Genomic DNA, 18,122 nt, shown 5'->3' on the forward strand with positions numbered 1-18,122 from the left:
TGTTTGCAAGTTTGGCAAAGTACCTCGTACCCGTGACCTCATAAATATCTTTGGGAAACCGTTCCTTCCATTCGTTACGTATAACGAAGGTTAGTCTAAGTTATATAATATTTAAAAGTTATATATGCGCCAGAACGACCTCACTTATTTATCATAAGCGATAACGCTTACCGAGACCTTGATAACTCTGCATATCACAAAAGCTGAATTCAATAATTGATTTATTATACATTTGAAGAATAGTAACATTTGAAGAATAGTAAACATAGTATTAACGAATGAAAAACCTTTTTTAATAGCAACATCCAAAAAAACATCAATTATTAATACATAAATACATTCAAATGAATACCGCTTGTTAACCACCGCAGGCTCACTTGTAGATAACTCAGTTATCTGCAAGCAGTTAACTGAATTTTGCGTGATTGCGCGATTTATCTGTCAACTATTAGCCAATCAAATTGCTTTTACTACTATAATGTATAATAATTTCCACTATTTGATATAGGTCAGCAGTATAAGTGGTTTGGAGCACACGTTCTTGACAAAAATAGTGAAATGAAGATTGATTTTCAAAAGCATCTTACAAAGTAAGAAAACATTTGCTTCGTATAATTCATGATTGGATGATTAAATGAGAGTTATTAATCGTTTAACGTTTAGGTTGGAATGGTTGGAGAGTTTTAAAGTTGTAGATGCGAACAAGGAATGGGGTGAAAGTCATCTAGAAATCGTTTGCAAGTTTGGTTACGTACCTCGAACTCGTGACATCATCAATATATTTGGGAAAGAGATCCTTCCATTTATTGAATATAGCGAAGATTGAGATGGAGTCCGAATTAAACCGGCTGCATCGACGCGAAAAATTTTATTGCAGAAAGTCAAATTGAAACAAATCTGGCTAATATATTTAACAAGTACAAAAAATAATCTATGAAATTAACTAAGTCTTGGTGGAGATGCTGCAGTAGATTGTAGCCTACATTAACAGGCGAAGCACCTTGCCACAACTGGAATTAAAAACAATCCTAACGAACAAAAGTTGTCCGATATAGATAGTTGCACTATACATATGGATAGCCAACATGAAAAGCACTTGCCCACACAAGAAAGTATAGGGTTGTCCGATCAGAAAAAATCTATTGGTTCCTATCATACCCGTACTACAATTTTTGAGACTATGTTGAAACTAAAGTTTTAGTTCTGTTTCTAGCTCCTGTTGCTTCAGTTGTACATATTTTATTAGGTAAAAAATATATTAAATGAAATGTAATGAAAATGCATACATGCATGCAATCATATTATATATTTTAACAAGGCGTTAAAGTTAGTTGCTAGGCGTTAAGGTCGTTTCGTTCATACAGAAATTTAGCATTTCGTAAGGCAGATTGCAGCACTTCGTAAGGCAGTCCTTTGACACAACTGTACTAGAGTTTTCAAGTGATACTAATGAGATCTCGTAAGATTGTATTGTGATTTTATTCAGTTTGATAAGAGTATTCGGCGAATTCAAGATAATCAACTTATGTTCAACATAAATGTAGAAAGCAGGAGAGACACAGAACAGCCTATTTCGAAACCGCTCGACATCTTTTAGTGTAGGCTTACTCTGCTCGGCGTGTGCAGTTGTATGTGTAACGAGCGTAAAGATGAGGATAGCACTTCCTAGCATTTTGATCGCTTTCTTGATTCTTGTAATACTGCTTCGAAGGTGAAACGAAATATGCCCAAAGTTAATACAACACGTGATATACACTGGCGGTCAAAAAGAACTGGTAACAGGAATCTTAACAATCAATCTTTTATTGTACACTAGCGGTCAAAAAGAACTGTTTAGATACAAATTCATAAAGAAGAAGCGAATATAGGAGAGAGCTTCATAGGCATTTTAGATAATTCTCTTATTCCAAGCAATATTTCAATAATGTAATGCAACCTGCCACACTTCCAAGATATCCAAACAATGGTTTCATGAGAAGAGGGACTGACAGAAATGGATTGGCCTGCACAGTCAAAAGACCTTAACCCTATTGAAAATCTGTCAGTGGGACAACGTCAAGGGGATAGTGCAAGAAAGAAATTAATTCATAAAGGGTCCATAATTTATGGGTTGCTGTAAAGACCGCTAAGATTACCACCTTAACAGAAAGTATGCCACGCCGGTGTAAGGCCGTCATCAATTATAAGGCCAAAGGAGGGTCAACAAAATATTAATATTTCATATAGCTTAGCATCTAATCTAGTCTATATTTACTCGTATATATTGTTAAAGGGACAGTTACGTTCATTTGAGAGCATTTTAACTTGTTTTGAGCAGTTCTTTATGACCGCCAGTGTAATAATAGAGCCAACGATAGAGTCTTGTTTAACCGTAGCGTAGCAACTCAGTGAACTCACCTGCAGTAATTGCTAGGCTACGGTGAACCAAAACCCACAGCGTAAGTTAGACGATCAACTGCAGGTAAGTTGCTATAGGCTACGGTTAACCAAGACTCTATAATTGCCTTTATTATTATGGTATCCCAGTATTTTTACAACGCTCCAAAAAATTTCTTTGTTTGATTGATCCATATTCATGTTAATAAGTATTTGTTTCATCATGAAACTATAGACAGCATGACCGCCAAGGTATTAGCGACCTTAAGCATGTAGGACGCGAAAACGACGACGACGGCTATCAAAACAATGGGTCATTGAACAGAAATGAATAATTAAAGACCCATGATGGGTTTCAGAAGTCGTCTTCGTTCTGTTTACAACGGGAAAGCGTCGTATTTTACGTCTTGCCTAGAACGGGTGCATTTCAGGACCCAGCAAGCCCTACCTCGAATTAGGCTCTATAGAATTGTCCTTAAACATGAACACAATGTTTTTAACGCCTTATATCTCACTAAATCGGTACAATTAATAATATACAACAACAACTTTGCAATAGCATTTATTTAAAGGAGAATTTCATCCGCGTCGTCGTCGTGTTGCCGTCCAATGTGCTTAAGGTCCCTATTAATTGGGCGACAGTGACCTGTAGGGACAGTATTTTTATTATTAATAAAAAAAATTGGTCTAATTTTCAGTGAAATTGACAAAAAGAATGAAGAAAACTAGTTGCCCCATTTTAAACAGTAATACAATCAACACGGATTCATCCTTGTTACTGTAGTTAAGAATTAGGAAGGGAATTCCGAAGTAGTTAACGAAAAAGCATCACCATTTAAGAAATAGAAAAGATTTTCCGGGAAAAACTGTTTTCTATTGTAAACAGGAAAAAAATGATTTTTTATTTCTTTTATAATGTAACTGGAAAAAAAGATTTTGTACAAATATATAATTCGATTCAATTACAAATTCTCATTACATTACTTCGCTTCTCAAGTTCGGCGGGAAAATTCCCGTGTTTCTATACCTGCCACATACCTGCAATATTTTCATATAGCTTTGAATTGAATAACTATCTTTCCAAATAATGCGTGACTTTGCAACATATACAATAACTTCACCGGAGAAGTTTTCAGACAGTCGCTAAAACAACTTTTGAAAGTTGATCGAGGAAATGAATTGAATAAATTTTCATTTTCCGAAATCAAATTTATTTTTTTTATTTGGAATTTGAGAGCAATGAGTATAGCTATACAAAATATATTTCTTCTCAGAGATCCACAAGCTTTGTCAGTTTAAGGTCAATTTGTGAACTGCAACTCAGCTCTCTTGAAGGTAGTCTTCAACTCTGAGGAATATTCAATTATATTTCAAAATATTTCTATCATATTTTTATTAGATGCACGCAAGCAGGTATGACTGCAGAGCATGGGGGGGTGGGTGTCAAACATTGAAACAAACATTGAGAATCTTCCGTGTAGCCACCCACAAACACGCGACGCGACAGTCTGGAAAAATCGTCAAAGCTAATCGTGATAATTTTAATATCTTGAATATTTTTCAAAGAGTCTATAAAATGTTTTCCCGTGTACCCGTCTCAACTGAATATAAACACAACGCGAAGAACCGTTAACTGGCCAATGAGATGCGATGAGGCGGCTTGGGAAAGTTGCCGCAAAGTTGTCAAAAATTGTTTAATTTTGCTGGTTGCCAACAAAATATTGACGATTTCAAACATCGCGATTAAAGAAATCGCCAGTGTGGCTTTAGTCGGCGTATGATATCTTTACCGAGTTTGTAAGAAAATAAATTATACAGGAATTGAGAAAGAAAAATTCTGGAAAAGTCAATATTGTTGAACACTTCAAATAAGGAATATTCGTGCTTTGGCTTTCCAGGTTAGTTTCGAATTTCAAAGGATATAATGCACTACAACTTTTTTAGGGTTACGTGTACCTGTAGCCGTTTTCTATTGTTTTCGCTAAGCGTTTCCCAATTTTTACCGTTTTGATGGCACATTCACAGCGTCAAACTAGGGGCTATGGCCCTCACGATATAATTCTATCAAACATGCTTCTACGTTGCACGTACGTGCTAAACCAGATAGCGTTTATCTAAAAAGGCTTGAAAACATTAGTGTACGTAGTAGGCTCATTATGATAAGCGATAAAGAGACATAATTTTATAGCGCTTTTTAAATAGTGATAAAATATTTCTTCCTAGGGCCCGAAAAATATTGCGTGCATTCCTGCTTGAAATATATGTTTTATTCAAACTAATGAGTTAAGCGTGGACGTCAGGTAAAAAACAGGTGCATGATGCTTAACTGCATGGAAACTCAACAAGCAGCAGTCGCATTCGATTTCGTTCATTTTAGTGAAATAATTTGAAGTGAGCGTGGGTAGCCTACGACCAATTTTTGTTAACTTTTCGCTTCGCTTTCGCAAATAGCGGAACACTCTTCTGCATATTGCAAAGAATTCAATGAGAATAAAGTGTCTCATGTTTGATATCAATTTATTGTTCGCATCTTATTTTAAATAGTCATATTATGTACTTTCTTTATATGTATATACAATGTTCTACATTAGAAATATAAAAATTTGTTCATGCCATTTTGCAAGCCAAGTTACATTGAGTGAAAAAAGACTTGTAGGAATCTTCAATCACTATAGTTTCCAAGACCAGACACACCCAATGTTGGAAAATGGACGATTTTTGTAAACACGATAACAAACTAGGTTTTAACGCGAGTTGTTTTATATTTTTGCCTCGGAGCTAAACCTCAAATAAATAAAACTTTTCCAGTATTATACGTTTTACACGCTATAAATATAAAACTTCTACGATCTATCTGAAATAGTCAGTCGCTATTTTACTTAGACTCAACGGAATGCAAAAGTTCACCTGCTAGCCAATTGTCTTTAAAGTCAACCATGAAAATTTTATGAAGTTAGCTGTATTACTTTTTGAGTTATCTTGACGGATATTGCTGCACCTGACGCGGGTAATCTGATCTCATGATTTCCGTCTTTGAAAGTAGTGTAGAAACTCAAGGTCAAGTGCATAAAAATAAAAATCCTGTAGTTTTATCAACAGGAAAATATATTATATGCGGACGTATATCCTTTCAGAAGTCATAGACATTTTTTAAGCATCGTTTCTGCTCATGTGAGGCCCATTGGTCTCAAATTTCTGACGTTACGAAATTTTCTGAACGCAAAAAGCTCCTTCAAAATGCATAGCATAAAGTTGAATATTGTGTAACCTATACACACCATGTATCTTGTTTTCCCTGAAATTTATATAGGTTCAGAATATAAACAAAGCGTTTGTTTACATTTACGGCCGAAAAATAGTGGTAGAAAGTGATTTCATAGCTATGACATATACTACGTAATGTACAGCACAGTAATTATACACAATTCACGATCAAGCAAAAGTATAGTTCAAAATGTCATGAAGAACTGGGCTGCCTATTTCACTGATATGCCTGTATTTTATTGCTTCTTATTTTTTTATTCAATATTTAGATTAACATTTCCGTGGAAAAAGAAGTACTAAATAAGTTAAAAGACATCCAATCTTCAAGATATCGAAGGTTTTAGTTGCTTCTATGCTATGGCCGAGGTATGGCAGTAATAGTTCGAACGCGTATAGCATATAATTTATATATTTTTTTTCAATGTATAAAACTATTTGCGCGAACATTGTATTTTGTAAAATGGATCAAAACCTACAAAATGACATTGTATCTTAGGTGATAAAAAGTATTGAGTGAGTGAGAAAAGTATTGTTCGATTTCCAAATCATACTTTCATAAGATACCACATCCTGTTTCTATGAAATATTTTATTACATTTTCATAAGTTTTATTGCGACAGCAATGCGCGGTTAATACAATATTTAACACTCATATATGTCATTTAAATTAAAGGTCTTTTCCCTAAAATTATAGGGCGAACATTTGAAGGCGATCCTGGTTGACAACAAGTCACCTCATGCCGTCACTTTGTATATACTCCAAAATTGGAGTAAAAGTCGTTTTTTATCCTTCAGTTTCATTGTAAAGGGAGGTGAAAGCTTCTTGTTTCACAGAAAAACAACTTTTCAAATTGAACTCACAGCACGCCCTGAAAAAAAGAATATTACTATTTGGGGTCCAATCATGTGGGAAAAGGATATATTGCTTCGAGTCAGTGGTGATGATGACATACAGGTAAAGGATGAAGAATTACCGTTGAAGGAAAAACAAATTTGTTTACGTCGAAAAAATATGAAAGAAGAAGTTTCAGCCTCTGGAAACAAGAACTTGTACGAAATCCTGCGCCTCGATATGAAAGAAGTTCGCAAGAAATCCATCGAAGAACAGAACGAGATGATTAAAAAGGCTTATCGTTCTCAACTTCTGCGTTGGCATCCTGACAGGAATCCTGAGTATGGCGATAAAACTATTTGCCAAAAGATCATCATTGCCTACAAGATTCTCAAAGATCCTGAAGCCCGAGCCGCGTATGATAACATCGCAGATTATGACAAAGGATGGTACTCGAAATGGCGATGGAAAGGTCTATTCAATGCCGAGACTTACAGCGATGAGCAGCGAAAACAACATACAAGGAAAATAGGATTGTTGATTCTCTCAAGTTTACTTCTAGCGGGGGGCGTTGGTTTAACCTTCTTAACAGCAGGAATGACCGAACCCGTTGCACTCGGGATAATAGCCGCATCCGGAGCAACTTTTAGATGCGGGATTTCAAGTAGATCACGAGATTTGATAGACAAAGCTAAGGCTTTTAAAAAATACTTTAGTAGTTTAATGATCGGCGCTGTTGGTGGAGCAGCAGTAGGAGGAGGAGTTGCTGAGATTGCTAAGTTATTGGATGGAAAAGCAAAGCTTGCATTGAAAGATGCTAAACTTTCTCTTGAACGGCAAATTGCGATAAGGATGACTAGGCATGTTTTTCGTGGCTTTACCAATTCCGTTGCAAATAATCTAGACGCAGTCCTTGCAGATGGGCAGAAAATAACCTGGGAAGAATTTCTTTTACATGTCTTAACTGATGCATTATTAGGAGGAATTGCGGGGCTACGAGGAGGGCTGACAGAAAACATAATCGAAAAGCTGGTTTCAGCAAAGGACGTAGCAGCAGCATTTGAGGTAATTTCCTCCAGCACACCTAATCGTTTTGAAGTCGTTACAAAAATAGCAGTGGAAACGTTTGCCAACCTTATTGAACATCTCGATGATGATGTCGAAAATAACTCCGTAGAGGACGATATAAAAAATGGTGCAAGACTAGCGGCAATAGCGGTTGGGAATCATTTGACGATGATAGATAATGAAGTCCCAAAAATAATCGAGGACGGAGAAGATATAACAGGGATGGAAGCTAATTCCAATGAAACATTTCATGATATATCTGAGGAAACGTGTGATGAAACAAAAAACTATGCTAGTAGCACAACATTAGCGGCAAGGAATGCGAAAGAAACGGTTGGTAAAGATGGAATCACGACGACCAGTGATAATGAAGAGAGTACTGGAGACAGTAATGATATGAGTGATAAATTTCAGAAATCCAATAGAGAAATAAAACAAGACGATTGTGGGGAAAATGCAAAAGGCAACTCAGATAAATCAGATAAAACTCTACATGTTTATATGCCGATGCCAGTAGAAACAAATGTGAAAGGTGACTTCACGAAAAGAACCCCACCTTATGAAAAAAAAGAAACAAATTATAATGAGTGTACGCAACTTGCGGGGCAAAGTATGACGTATATTTCTAAAGAAAGTTGGTCTTCCAAGATGCTTGTTGATTATGAAGAGAACGGTGAAGAGAAACATCGCGAGGGTGAAGGTAGTGGGAGTTCGATCATGTTACCAGACAACGCTACCAAAATCAAAGTTAGATTTCAGGTCATGCGTGCTCCTGGTATTTGGTCTGATGTGAAAGAATACGACCATTTCAAAAAATGTTGGGTAGAACCAACCAAGCCTCATATTTTTGAATACGACAAACCAGTGAGTCGCACGTACACTTTGGATGGAAACTTGTATTATGAAAAAGTAAAGAGGGCTTCCACAGATGATGATAATGAAGATAAAGAAAAGAAACTAAAGTATATTTCTAAAGGGAGTTGGTCTTCCAAGATGCTTGTTGATTATGAAGAGAACGGTGAAGAGAAACATCGCGAGAGTGAAGGTAGTGGAAGTTTGATTCTGATTCCAAATAATGCTACCAAAATCAAAGTTAGATTTCAGGTGATGCGTGCTCCTGGTATTTGGTGTGATGTGAAAGAATACGACCATTTCAAAAAATGTTGGGTAGAACCAACCAAGCCTCATATTTTTGAATACGACAAACCAGTGAGTCGCACGTACACTTTGGCTGGAAACTTGTATTATGAAAAAGTAAAGAGGGCTTCCACAGATGATGATAATGAAGATAAAGAAAAGAAACTAAAGTATATTTCTAAAGGGAGTTGGTCTTCCAAGATGCTTGTTGATTATGAAGAGAACGGTGAAGAGAAACATCGCGAGGGTGAAGGTAGTGGGAGTTCGATTCTGATTCCAAACAATGCTACCAAAATCAAAGTTAGATTTCAGGTGATGCGTGCTCCTGGTATTTGGTCTGATGTGAAAGAATACGACCATTTCAAAAAATATTGGGTAGAACCAACCAAGCCTCATGTTTTCAAATACGACAAACCAGTGAGTCGCACGTACACTTTGGATGGAAACTTGTATTATGAAAAAGTAATGAACACTTCTAGAGATGATCAAGATGAACGAGTCAGACTGCAGTATATTTCTAAAGGAAGCTGGTTTTCCAAGATGCTTGTTGATTATGAAGAGAACGGTGAAGAGAAACATCACGAGGCTCGTGGTAGTGGAAGCTCGATTCTGATTCCAAACAATGCTACCAACATCAGAGTTAGATTTCAGGTCATGCGCGCTCCTAGTGTTTGGTGTGATGTGAAAAAGTACAACCATTTCAAAAAATGTTGGATAACACCAACCAAGCCTCATGTTTTCAAGTACGACACACCAGTGAGTTGCACGTACACTTTGGATGGAAACTTCTATTATGAAAGAGTAACAAAAATCACAGGAGAATATTTCAGAGGGATGTTTGATTGTGGTCTACCAAGATACAAGACGTTGGTGGACGAAACGACAAATAGTGACGAGTTCACAGGTCCAGTGAAGTATGAACTAAAGTATATTTCTGAAGGACTTTGGCTTTCCAAGATGCTTGTTGATTTTCAAGAGAACGGTGAAACAAAACATTATGAGACTGAAGATAGTGAAAGTTCATTTCTGTTACCAACTAATGCTACCAATATTAAAGTTAGATTTCAAATAATGCGCGTTCCTGGTATTTGGTGTGACGTAAAAAAGTACGACCGTTTCAACAAGTACTGGGTAAAGCCAATCCAGCCTCATATTTTCGAGTACGATAAACCGCGGAGTCGCACATTTACTTTGGCTGATTGTGAAGCGGTGATGAAGATCACCGGTGGAGATGATGACAATACATTCGATATTGACGGTAGGGCTCAATCTAGAGAGGAATTTGGCAGCTACGATGGGACGGTTAAATTGGTTGATAATAGAGATCACATATCTGCTGATGTCAAAGTTGATCACGTTATAGAAGACAGCCAACTAACGATGTTATCTTCCACGTCGAATTCGGGTATAAAAGAATCAGCTCCGATAGTTTCAGATGAAGATGAAACACATTCTGTTGACTCAGGTAAAGATCAATAATATTTTTTTTTGGTGGAAGCTGATGGAGCTGATGGTTTTTTGTACGTAACTACTATATTCTTAGCCCCACACCCCCGCATTTAATCAAGGGGAACCAATTTACTAAGATCATCTTCAAATCACGTGGCTACCTTATTTGAATTTAGTGGTCACCTTTACTAGTTGTATAACAACGAAGAACAAATTTTATGAGGAATGTTACCATTATAATTTTATAAAACCGAATTGGATGTAAGTTATTTCTTTTAGTTATTCTAAAAAAAGAATTTATTATTCATCCCTAGAATATACTTGTTATTTCCAGGTTTCGAAGAAAGAAATAATGCATTTTACAAGTGGTTTGATATGGGTGCATTTCACGAAAATGGTGAGATGAAGAAAGAGTATAAAGAAAAAATGGCGAGGTAAATCTATATTCTCATGCACATTTTCAGAAGATTAGAGAACTAATGAATTTAGTTCTATGTAATAGCGCTGTTGTATTCCTCGAATAGTATTAACGCCCCATACAGATTTGCAGGTCTTTCTGACGATCCTATACTGGATTGGACATTACCTTGAATATATTCAAACACTCCTTTTATGCATAAATTTAGGTTCTAAATATTTTTAAATTTATAATAAATATAGCACCGTGATGCCAGGTACTTGGAATTTAAAAATGTATCAATTTATCTAACAATTTTTTTATGAAATTTCTAACGAACGAAAAATTACGATATGTAGAAAAAGGGATATAGCTATAAGTTTTTGAGATCCACTGTGAAGTGAATACATGTAGGAGTTTGTTGCCTAAACCTCCTTTACCACCTGAAATAGTGATTTTTCATTAAGGTTTAAATGGGTGCAAAGCTTCAGCATTGTCGATGCATACGAGGAAGGTAATGACTATAATTTAGAAATTGTCTGCAAATACGGTGAAGTGCCTTGTAACGAAGACATCGTGGAACTCCTTGGCGAGGACATCCTCCCTTGCATTACTTATAAGAAAGGTAAATTTCTTACTTTGAATTATTCTTGTAATCAATTCTTGTTAGCCAAAATTACAAGACTTACAACACATAAACTGTTCTCATTAACCTGTGTATGTTGTACGACAGCTTTACTTAGATTACACCCATTATGAACTTGATTTATAGCCTCGAAAATTGAGTGGTTTGAAACAAATGTTCTGGATGAAAATTCTGAAATAAAAAGGGAATACACCAATGGATTGTTAAGGTAACCGATTCACTAAAAGTCTAAATGTTTGGTTTCGACTCATTAAATTCTTATGATATTGACTCTCGTGTTTTATTCAGCATCGAATACTCAATTCTTATATTATCAATTGGAAGAGTTCACTAAGAGCCTCACTCACACACATGACGGTTCATTTATACGCACTTATTAACTTTTCACTTTGTAAATCATTGCTTCAACAAATTCATATTGCCAGAAATTCATGTTGTAACAGACAACTCCAAGTAGTACTTCTCGTATGCTCTTTCATAATGCTATTAACCCAGTGGATTAATACAATTGGTCAGATTTAGCTAGGCGTTTGTTGTACTTTCTCATGCACGATAAAAGATTATTGTTTAGGCTCGAATGGGTGGAAAGTTTTAAAATCATCAAAGCAGACCGGAAAGGGAGTAAACGTTGCTTAGAAATTGTCCTAAGATTCGCCACAGTACCTTGTACCCATGACCTTGTTGAACTATTCGGCGAAGAAGTCCTTCCTTTCATTACGTACAAGAAGGGTATGTGTCTGATTAATTAGGCCCGCGGTTTACATGGTCAAATTTTTTGTGACCATGCACAGTTGGAATTTTCAAACGGCAAGAGAACAGTGGTAAATTACCACTGAGTTAATTCATCGTGATACTCGCTGCAAAACATTTAAAACTTTAAAATTTTTAACAATGAAAATTTTTAACATGAAACACACGAACTTTGACAGTGTCATTTTTTTACAAAAAATACCCCTCTGTAAGTCTGTATAGTTTATAGCAATTTAATTTAATTTGCATTGATATCTCAATTGTTTGTATAGAAGGAACATTTTTTCCTCACATCTGGTTGCATCCTCTTAAGATTATTAACAAATGCAAACAATTCATTTGTTATTTCATTAAACCGGACGGTAAGTTTTTTGGGACAGATAACCCGAAATCCTACGTGAATATACTAGAAGTACATAGGCCCATAGCTGAGTAAAACAATGTAGCAGGCAAAAATACTTATACCTTACTCTTTATTTTTGAAAAATAGATAGAGAATCAAGACGAAAGTGGTTTGAAAAAAATGTATTTGACGAAAACTTTACTATGAAAGAAGAATCCATGAAAAAACTGGCAGGGTATATAATAACATTTCTCTACGAATATTATCAAACAAAATTGTCAATTCTTAATTAAGATTTGATGTGACTTTAGACACAATATTCCTCTTTGATAGATGTAAGGGATAAAATAAGTTACGGATATTCAAGGACACTTGTACATCAGACCATTTTAGCTGCTTTGATAGCATTTTAGTCTGTCGTTTTCCCCTCAGTTTCAAACGAAAGCGATTGTGAAAGATCGATCGCGCTACATTTTGCAGTGAATCCACTAAATCTACCTTTTACACCCCGACTCCCTCTTTATACGGCCAATTTAAAATACTGAGCGAAAATATTTTTTACTTCAGCTTACCTTGGGTGAAAGATTTCTATGTTGGTGTGACGAACGAACCTGAAAAATCTTGGCAAATATACATAACCCATGCTCGCGACCAGGCACCCTCCATGGTGGATTTAAAGAAAATATTTGGTGTTAATATTGCATCCTTTGTTGATTTCATTCAAGAAAGCACTGAGCTTCTCCCACCCCCTCGTTTTCTCCGCGGACCAAAATCAGGGGATAAAATCTTTTCAAGAGAAAAAGATGATGCAGATGGTACAATAAGTATCTTAACTGCTGATAGAAATGAACACTATGCAATCACCTGCTACCATTCATGTTTCATCGATCCCCATCCTTGCTGTGATAAAACAATGTCAGATCTGCATGGGCAACTTAAAGAGGACCACGATCATGAAAACTCGAGGGGTTGCAAAGATGAAATCCGCGTGTACAATACAGAAAATCTTAAAGAAGGTAAATTTCACCAAGGATTGTATGATGACAATCACGATATCGCCTTGATAAAACTAGAAGAAAGTGAAAATTGTATCAACGCTGTGAATTTCATTCGAGAAGAAAATATTAACCTACCATTGGCTAGCAATAAGAAAGTGGCAAAAATGCTTTTGGACAACAAAGGACGATTGACTGTGGAAAAACTTGGAGCAATTACTGGAGTTACAAGGGGAACATTGTACACATCAGATGGCAAGCCACTGTTCGGAACGGAGAATATGAGAATGTGTTACAGAATAAAAGGAACGCATGGCCAGGTTTTTGCCAAGGAGGGTGATTCGGGATCTCTACTGTACATTATTGAATCGGGTAATCGAAAAATACCGTTTGGATATCTATGTTCGGAAATACCACAAAATGACAATTCTGCGGTGTACGGTGGGAGGAATTTAAAGAGAAGCATTGATGAACTAAAAGAGCGTAAAAATCTTGGCGATATTCAACCTTGTGGGATGGACAGCGATACCGAAAAGAGTAAAAGAATGGTATGCTTGTTATTGCTAATATTGGCCTTTTTCTTCTTTTTTGGCGTTTACATTGCAACTCCTGTTACTACTGTTGTTGTTATTTTACACAACCTACCAGCCAAGCGCAAGGTCTGTAAAAAGAGTATCTGATAAAGGGCGAGAGATGATACTTTTTTGCTTTGATAGAGAAATAAGTAAATTAATTGTTATATGGCAGACAGAATATATTTTTTGCTCGCAATTCGCAAGTGATTCGCTGACATCCACTTGCAAAAAAATCCTTGCTAAAAAAGAAGTAGTTTTATAGTTTTTGTTTTACCAGAATGGAAGGGTTAGCTAGGTTTATTTGCACATTTAAAAATCATTTGTATCCGAGCAGTCCCGCATGCATAATTGAAAAGCGTAGTCACATACAGATTAGGTTCATATAATTCGAGTCATGCAATTTGCCATATAATAATGAACTTTATTAACTAATTAATCACATAAGTACTTAAAGAACTTCTTACTTCCATGCACAATAATATACCATATTTATCTAAGATACGAATCAAAGCTTGGAATAAAATGTAACGTACCAAACTCCTTTTGGGGACACTGAACAAATAATGATATAATCATAATTTATAATATATATATGTTCCTATAATGATGTATTAGAGAATGTTTGTAATTTGCACACCATCACTACAAATTCCCCAATAAAGGAAAAAATATCTCACATGCGTAAAAGAAAAATTTCAATTTTTCTGATTACATCACATGACATTTGAGTGTCCATGCAGCTCTTGGAGTCCTTATTTGGCAGAGCCTGTTTTTAGGAACTTCAAGTGTGGTGGCGCCTCTCCCCTTGCGCAACAAAACAGAAAGAAAAGGGAACTGAATTGAAACTGACGTACTGGTCGCGTAATGATTGCTAATAACTAACGTATGGCTTACTTGGGTAATCCAAACTTATTATCACTTTTTCCGCTAAAATCAATGCCAGTTATCTGACTAATTTGGAAATCCTCTTTGTTGAAATTGTTTTCAGTTATGCTAAGTCGACATTCAACTTTGCACCGCATTCTGGTTGCCTCTAGAGTGATATAAATAAAATTTTGCGAAAGGTTCCTACTGTCGTTTCCACTTCCAGTTTATCACGAGTGCTCAAAACCTAGGACTGAAAGCGTAACCTAAAATGGTTAATTATAAGCCTGTTGTCTCGTATATTCAATTCAAACAACACCTAATATAACTAAGTGTACAGTTTATCCCGATTACTTCCAAACGTTTTCCTTCTTACTTTCAGTATGTAACGTTTTTATACTTTTCTCAGTTTTTTGCGGGCTGTATGTATACGCCTTTCAACCAAAATCGTAGCTGATTGGTCAATTCTAGTTTTCCAGGGCAGCGACAGGGCAGCAACGGAACCAGCAATGAAAATTGAGTATTATTATTGTTGACATGTTGTTTAAAATGTCGCTTTTGAGCATTTCCTTCGATGTTTTCTACTTGTTAGCTGAAGTTTTTTTGAAACCAAAACAAAGTGTTATATTTCCGATGTTTTTTGCAGAAAAAATTGTGAAACTAAAATTATTTAAATTATATAAGTGGTGTTCTTTTTCGTCCTTGACAAGCTAAAAGTACGTAAATAAAACTATTTAATGTTCACTAAAATTAAAAATCGCAGAGAATGTTCAAAAACATCGCAAAATGACCCAAATGTGACTAATAAACATGTTTAAATTATACTGAATTTTTATTGCTGTTCTGTTGCTACCCGTTGGTAAGGAAAACTAGAATTGACCAATCAGCTACGATTTTGCTTGAAGGCCGTATATTCGTGTTATTGCTTGGGTTTTGAAACATATTTATGAGATATTTAATTCACACTTTTCTTTTTTATTAAACATCTTAAAAGTATATAATTTTACAGTCCCAAGCTTCTCGATTGTCTTCATAATTATTAACTGAATTACATGCACAAAGAGGCTCTCAGGTGTGTTTGGTTACGTTTTGTAACGTAAGGTAATGCGGTAAATTTACCCATAATGGAAGAGCTTTCTAGGGGAGGGGGCGTGTGAAGAATATATGAATATGCATCAGTATCGAATGAGGGCTTTAGCAATAGCCCTGCCGTGAACTATAGTAATCATCATGCTGTGAACGTTCTGTTTAATTCTCGTACTATTAAGTTTTTATTGTCCTATATCTTAGGCCCATTTGATTTCATTTTGACAACATAGCATCAGCGCTCCACTTGCACGGCGATTTAAACTATAGTGGGAGAGCAATAATTGTTTCTTCTGTCAAATTTACATTTCAATACCACATAAACAGAGACCATACGCGACCGATGTATAAAATTAATTTGAACCAATCAATATTTTGTAGCTGCTGGGTACTGTTACTATGACGAAAAAACCTTTTTTGCACTGCTTTTTTGTCATGTTAAACATCCATCATGGGAAAAATTATTTTATATGTAATTTACATCATAAGACGGATGCTCGTGTGCAAAGTTTGAAAATTAGAGAATTCTCAATTCTATCCTCCGACGTGGACCACCAAATATCGCATCAAACATCCCAAAGGTATGTCTTGAAAAATCTCGGAATTATAGTTTAACCTATGGTCGTAAATATTTAGCTATATATTAAACCAGGCACACATTAACAATAATTTGTAATGAAAACAACTTGAGTTTTCATATTGTGGCCAGGTTCTTAGCCAGAAGTGAAGCTCGCATCAAATTAAAACAACAAAGAAATATTTTCATATCAGTATACAATGAAGAATGAACGTATGTATTATTAGTCTAGTGACTTTAAAATCAAAATATATATATATATATATATATATATATATATATATATATTATGGAGCTTAAAAGAACGCTAAAATTGGCCAACAAATCTGGTTTTGATCAGTTGTTTGTTTGTGGGGATTTTAATCTTCCCTACATAAATTGGCGAACTGGCGTATCCACAACTAATGATTCTATTACGGCATATTTCACCAAACTGGTGCATGATAATTATTTACTGCAGCTTGTGGATTTTCCCACTAGAGTTAACCATACTCTGGATCTAATTCTTACAAACATACCAGACAAAGTTAAAGATATTCAAGGATTTGATGATATAATTAACACTGACCACAAGTTAATAAGCTTCACCTTGGATTTTAATATACGTAAGAAACCTGTCACGAAACGTTATGTTTACAACTATAAACAAGTCAACTGGAACGCTCTTAATGAAACCTTAATGAATGTCCCGTGGGACTTGGCGTTTGTGAGTAATGATATTGACGCATCGTTAGCAGGTTGGTGTGACTTGTTTTTATCAACTGTATCTGACTACGTGCCCAAGCGACGCTTTAATAATACTCGTGATCATCCTTGGCTTGATGATGAACTGCTGAAAGTTATCAAGCTGAAAAATCGGTTACGGAAAAAAGCTTTTAAAACAAGAAACCCAAATGACATGGTGAAGTTTAAGGAAACTAGGCGTAAGACTAAGCAACTTATACTGCAGAAAAAGGATGAACATGTGCACAAACTTAAAGATTCCCTTGGTAGTAATCCTAAACGATTCTGGTCACTTGTAAAAACATCAACTATGAACCAACCTTCGCCTAATATCCTTCGTGATGGCCAAAAAATTTTCACACATAGTGCTCAACGAGCGAACTTTTTAAATAGTTTCTTCCATTCAGTATTTACTCCTAAAACACAAAACCATTGTGTTCCTGTACAAGCCAACTCCAACAGTCAACTACGGGATTTCGAAGTTAGTGTTACTGAAGTGCATGAATTACTCTCGAATTTAGATCCAAATAAGGCCAGTGGTCCGGACGATATCCCTTCGAGGCTACTTAAATATACAGCAACTGCTATCTCTCCAAGTCTATGCCGTCTATTCAACATGTCTCTTGTGCTTGCTACATTTCCCAAAGCTTGGAAGAGGGCAAATATTACCCCTGTATACAAAAAAGACGACCCAATGTTGCCTGACAACTATAGGCCAATATCCTTGTTGTGCGTCTTGTCTAAAGTGTTTGAACGCTGTATACTAAACCATTGTCTCCCTCACTTTTCTACGCTTTTGTATGACATGCAGTATGGTTTTCAGAGAGGACGATCTACCCAGTCACAATTACTGCAGGTTTACCATCATATCTTAGTTAACTTAGCTCAAGGGAAAGAGGTTGATGCTATATATCTTGACTTATCGAGAGCATTTGACAAAGTGCCCCATCACTTGTTAATCACCAAGCTGTCTTCTTATGGTATATCAGGAAACTTACTTAGTTGGTACTATAGTTATTTATCGGACAGGTATCAGAGAG

At 35.9% G+C, this 18,122-nt stretch overlaps 1 protein-coding gene and 1 long non-coding RNA gene across 2 annotated transcripts; both read left to right on the top strand.

Annotated features, from left to right (window-relative positions):
* Positions 1 to 6: 6 nt before the first annotated feature.
* On the top strand, positions 7 to 1,228 carry LOC114526037. Its single transcript, XR_003687294.1, has 3 exons — positions 7 to 89; positions 509 to 590; positions 664 to 1,228. It is a non-coding gene; the product is annotated as an uncharacterized LOC114526037 (long non-coding RNA).
* Positions 1,229 to 6,544: 5,316 nt separating this feature from the next.
* On the top strand, positions 6,545 to 14,460 carry LOC114525880. Its single transcript, XM_028547342.1, has 8 exons — positions 6,545 to 10,142; positions 10,461 to 10,560; positions 10,991 to 11,148; positions 11,296 to 11,377; positions 11,741 to 11,898; positions 12,192 to 12,281; positions 12,410 to 12,497; positions 12,830 to 14,460. Exons 1-8 carry the CDS (start codon positions 6,545 to 6,547, stop codon positions 13,935 to 13,937), a joined length of 5,382 nt encoding a protein of 1,793 aa, XP_028403143.1. The 3' UTR covers positions 13,938 to 14,460.
* Positions 14,461 to 18,122: the final 3,662 nt, after the last annotated feature.

This window comes from Dendronephthya gigantea, unplaced genomic scaffold, assembly GCF_004324835.1.
Source record: "Dendronephthya gigantea isolate DGI-Jeju-01 unplaced genomic scaffold, DenGig_1.0 000036F, whole genome shotgun sequence".
Lineage (NCBI taxonomy): Eukaryota > Metazoa > Cnidaria > Anthozoa > Malacalcyonacea > Nephtheidae > Dendronephthya > Dendronephthya gigantea.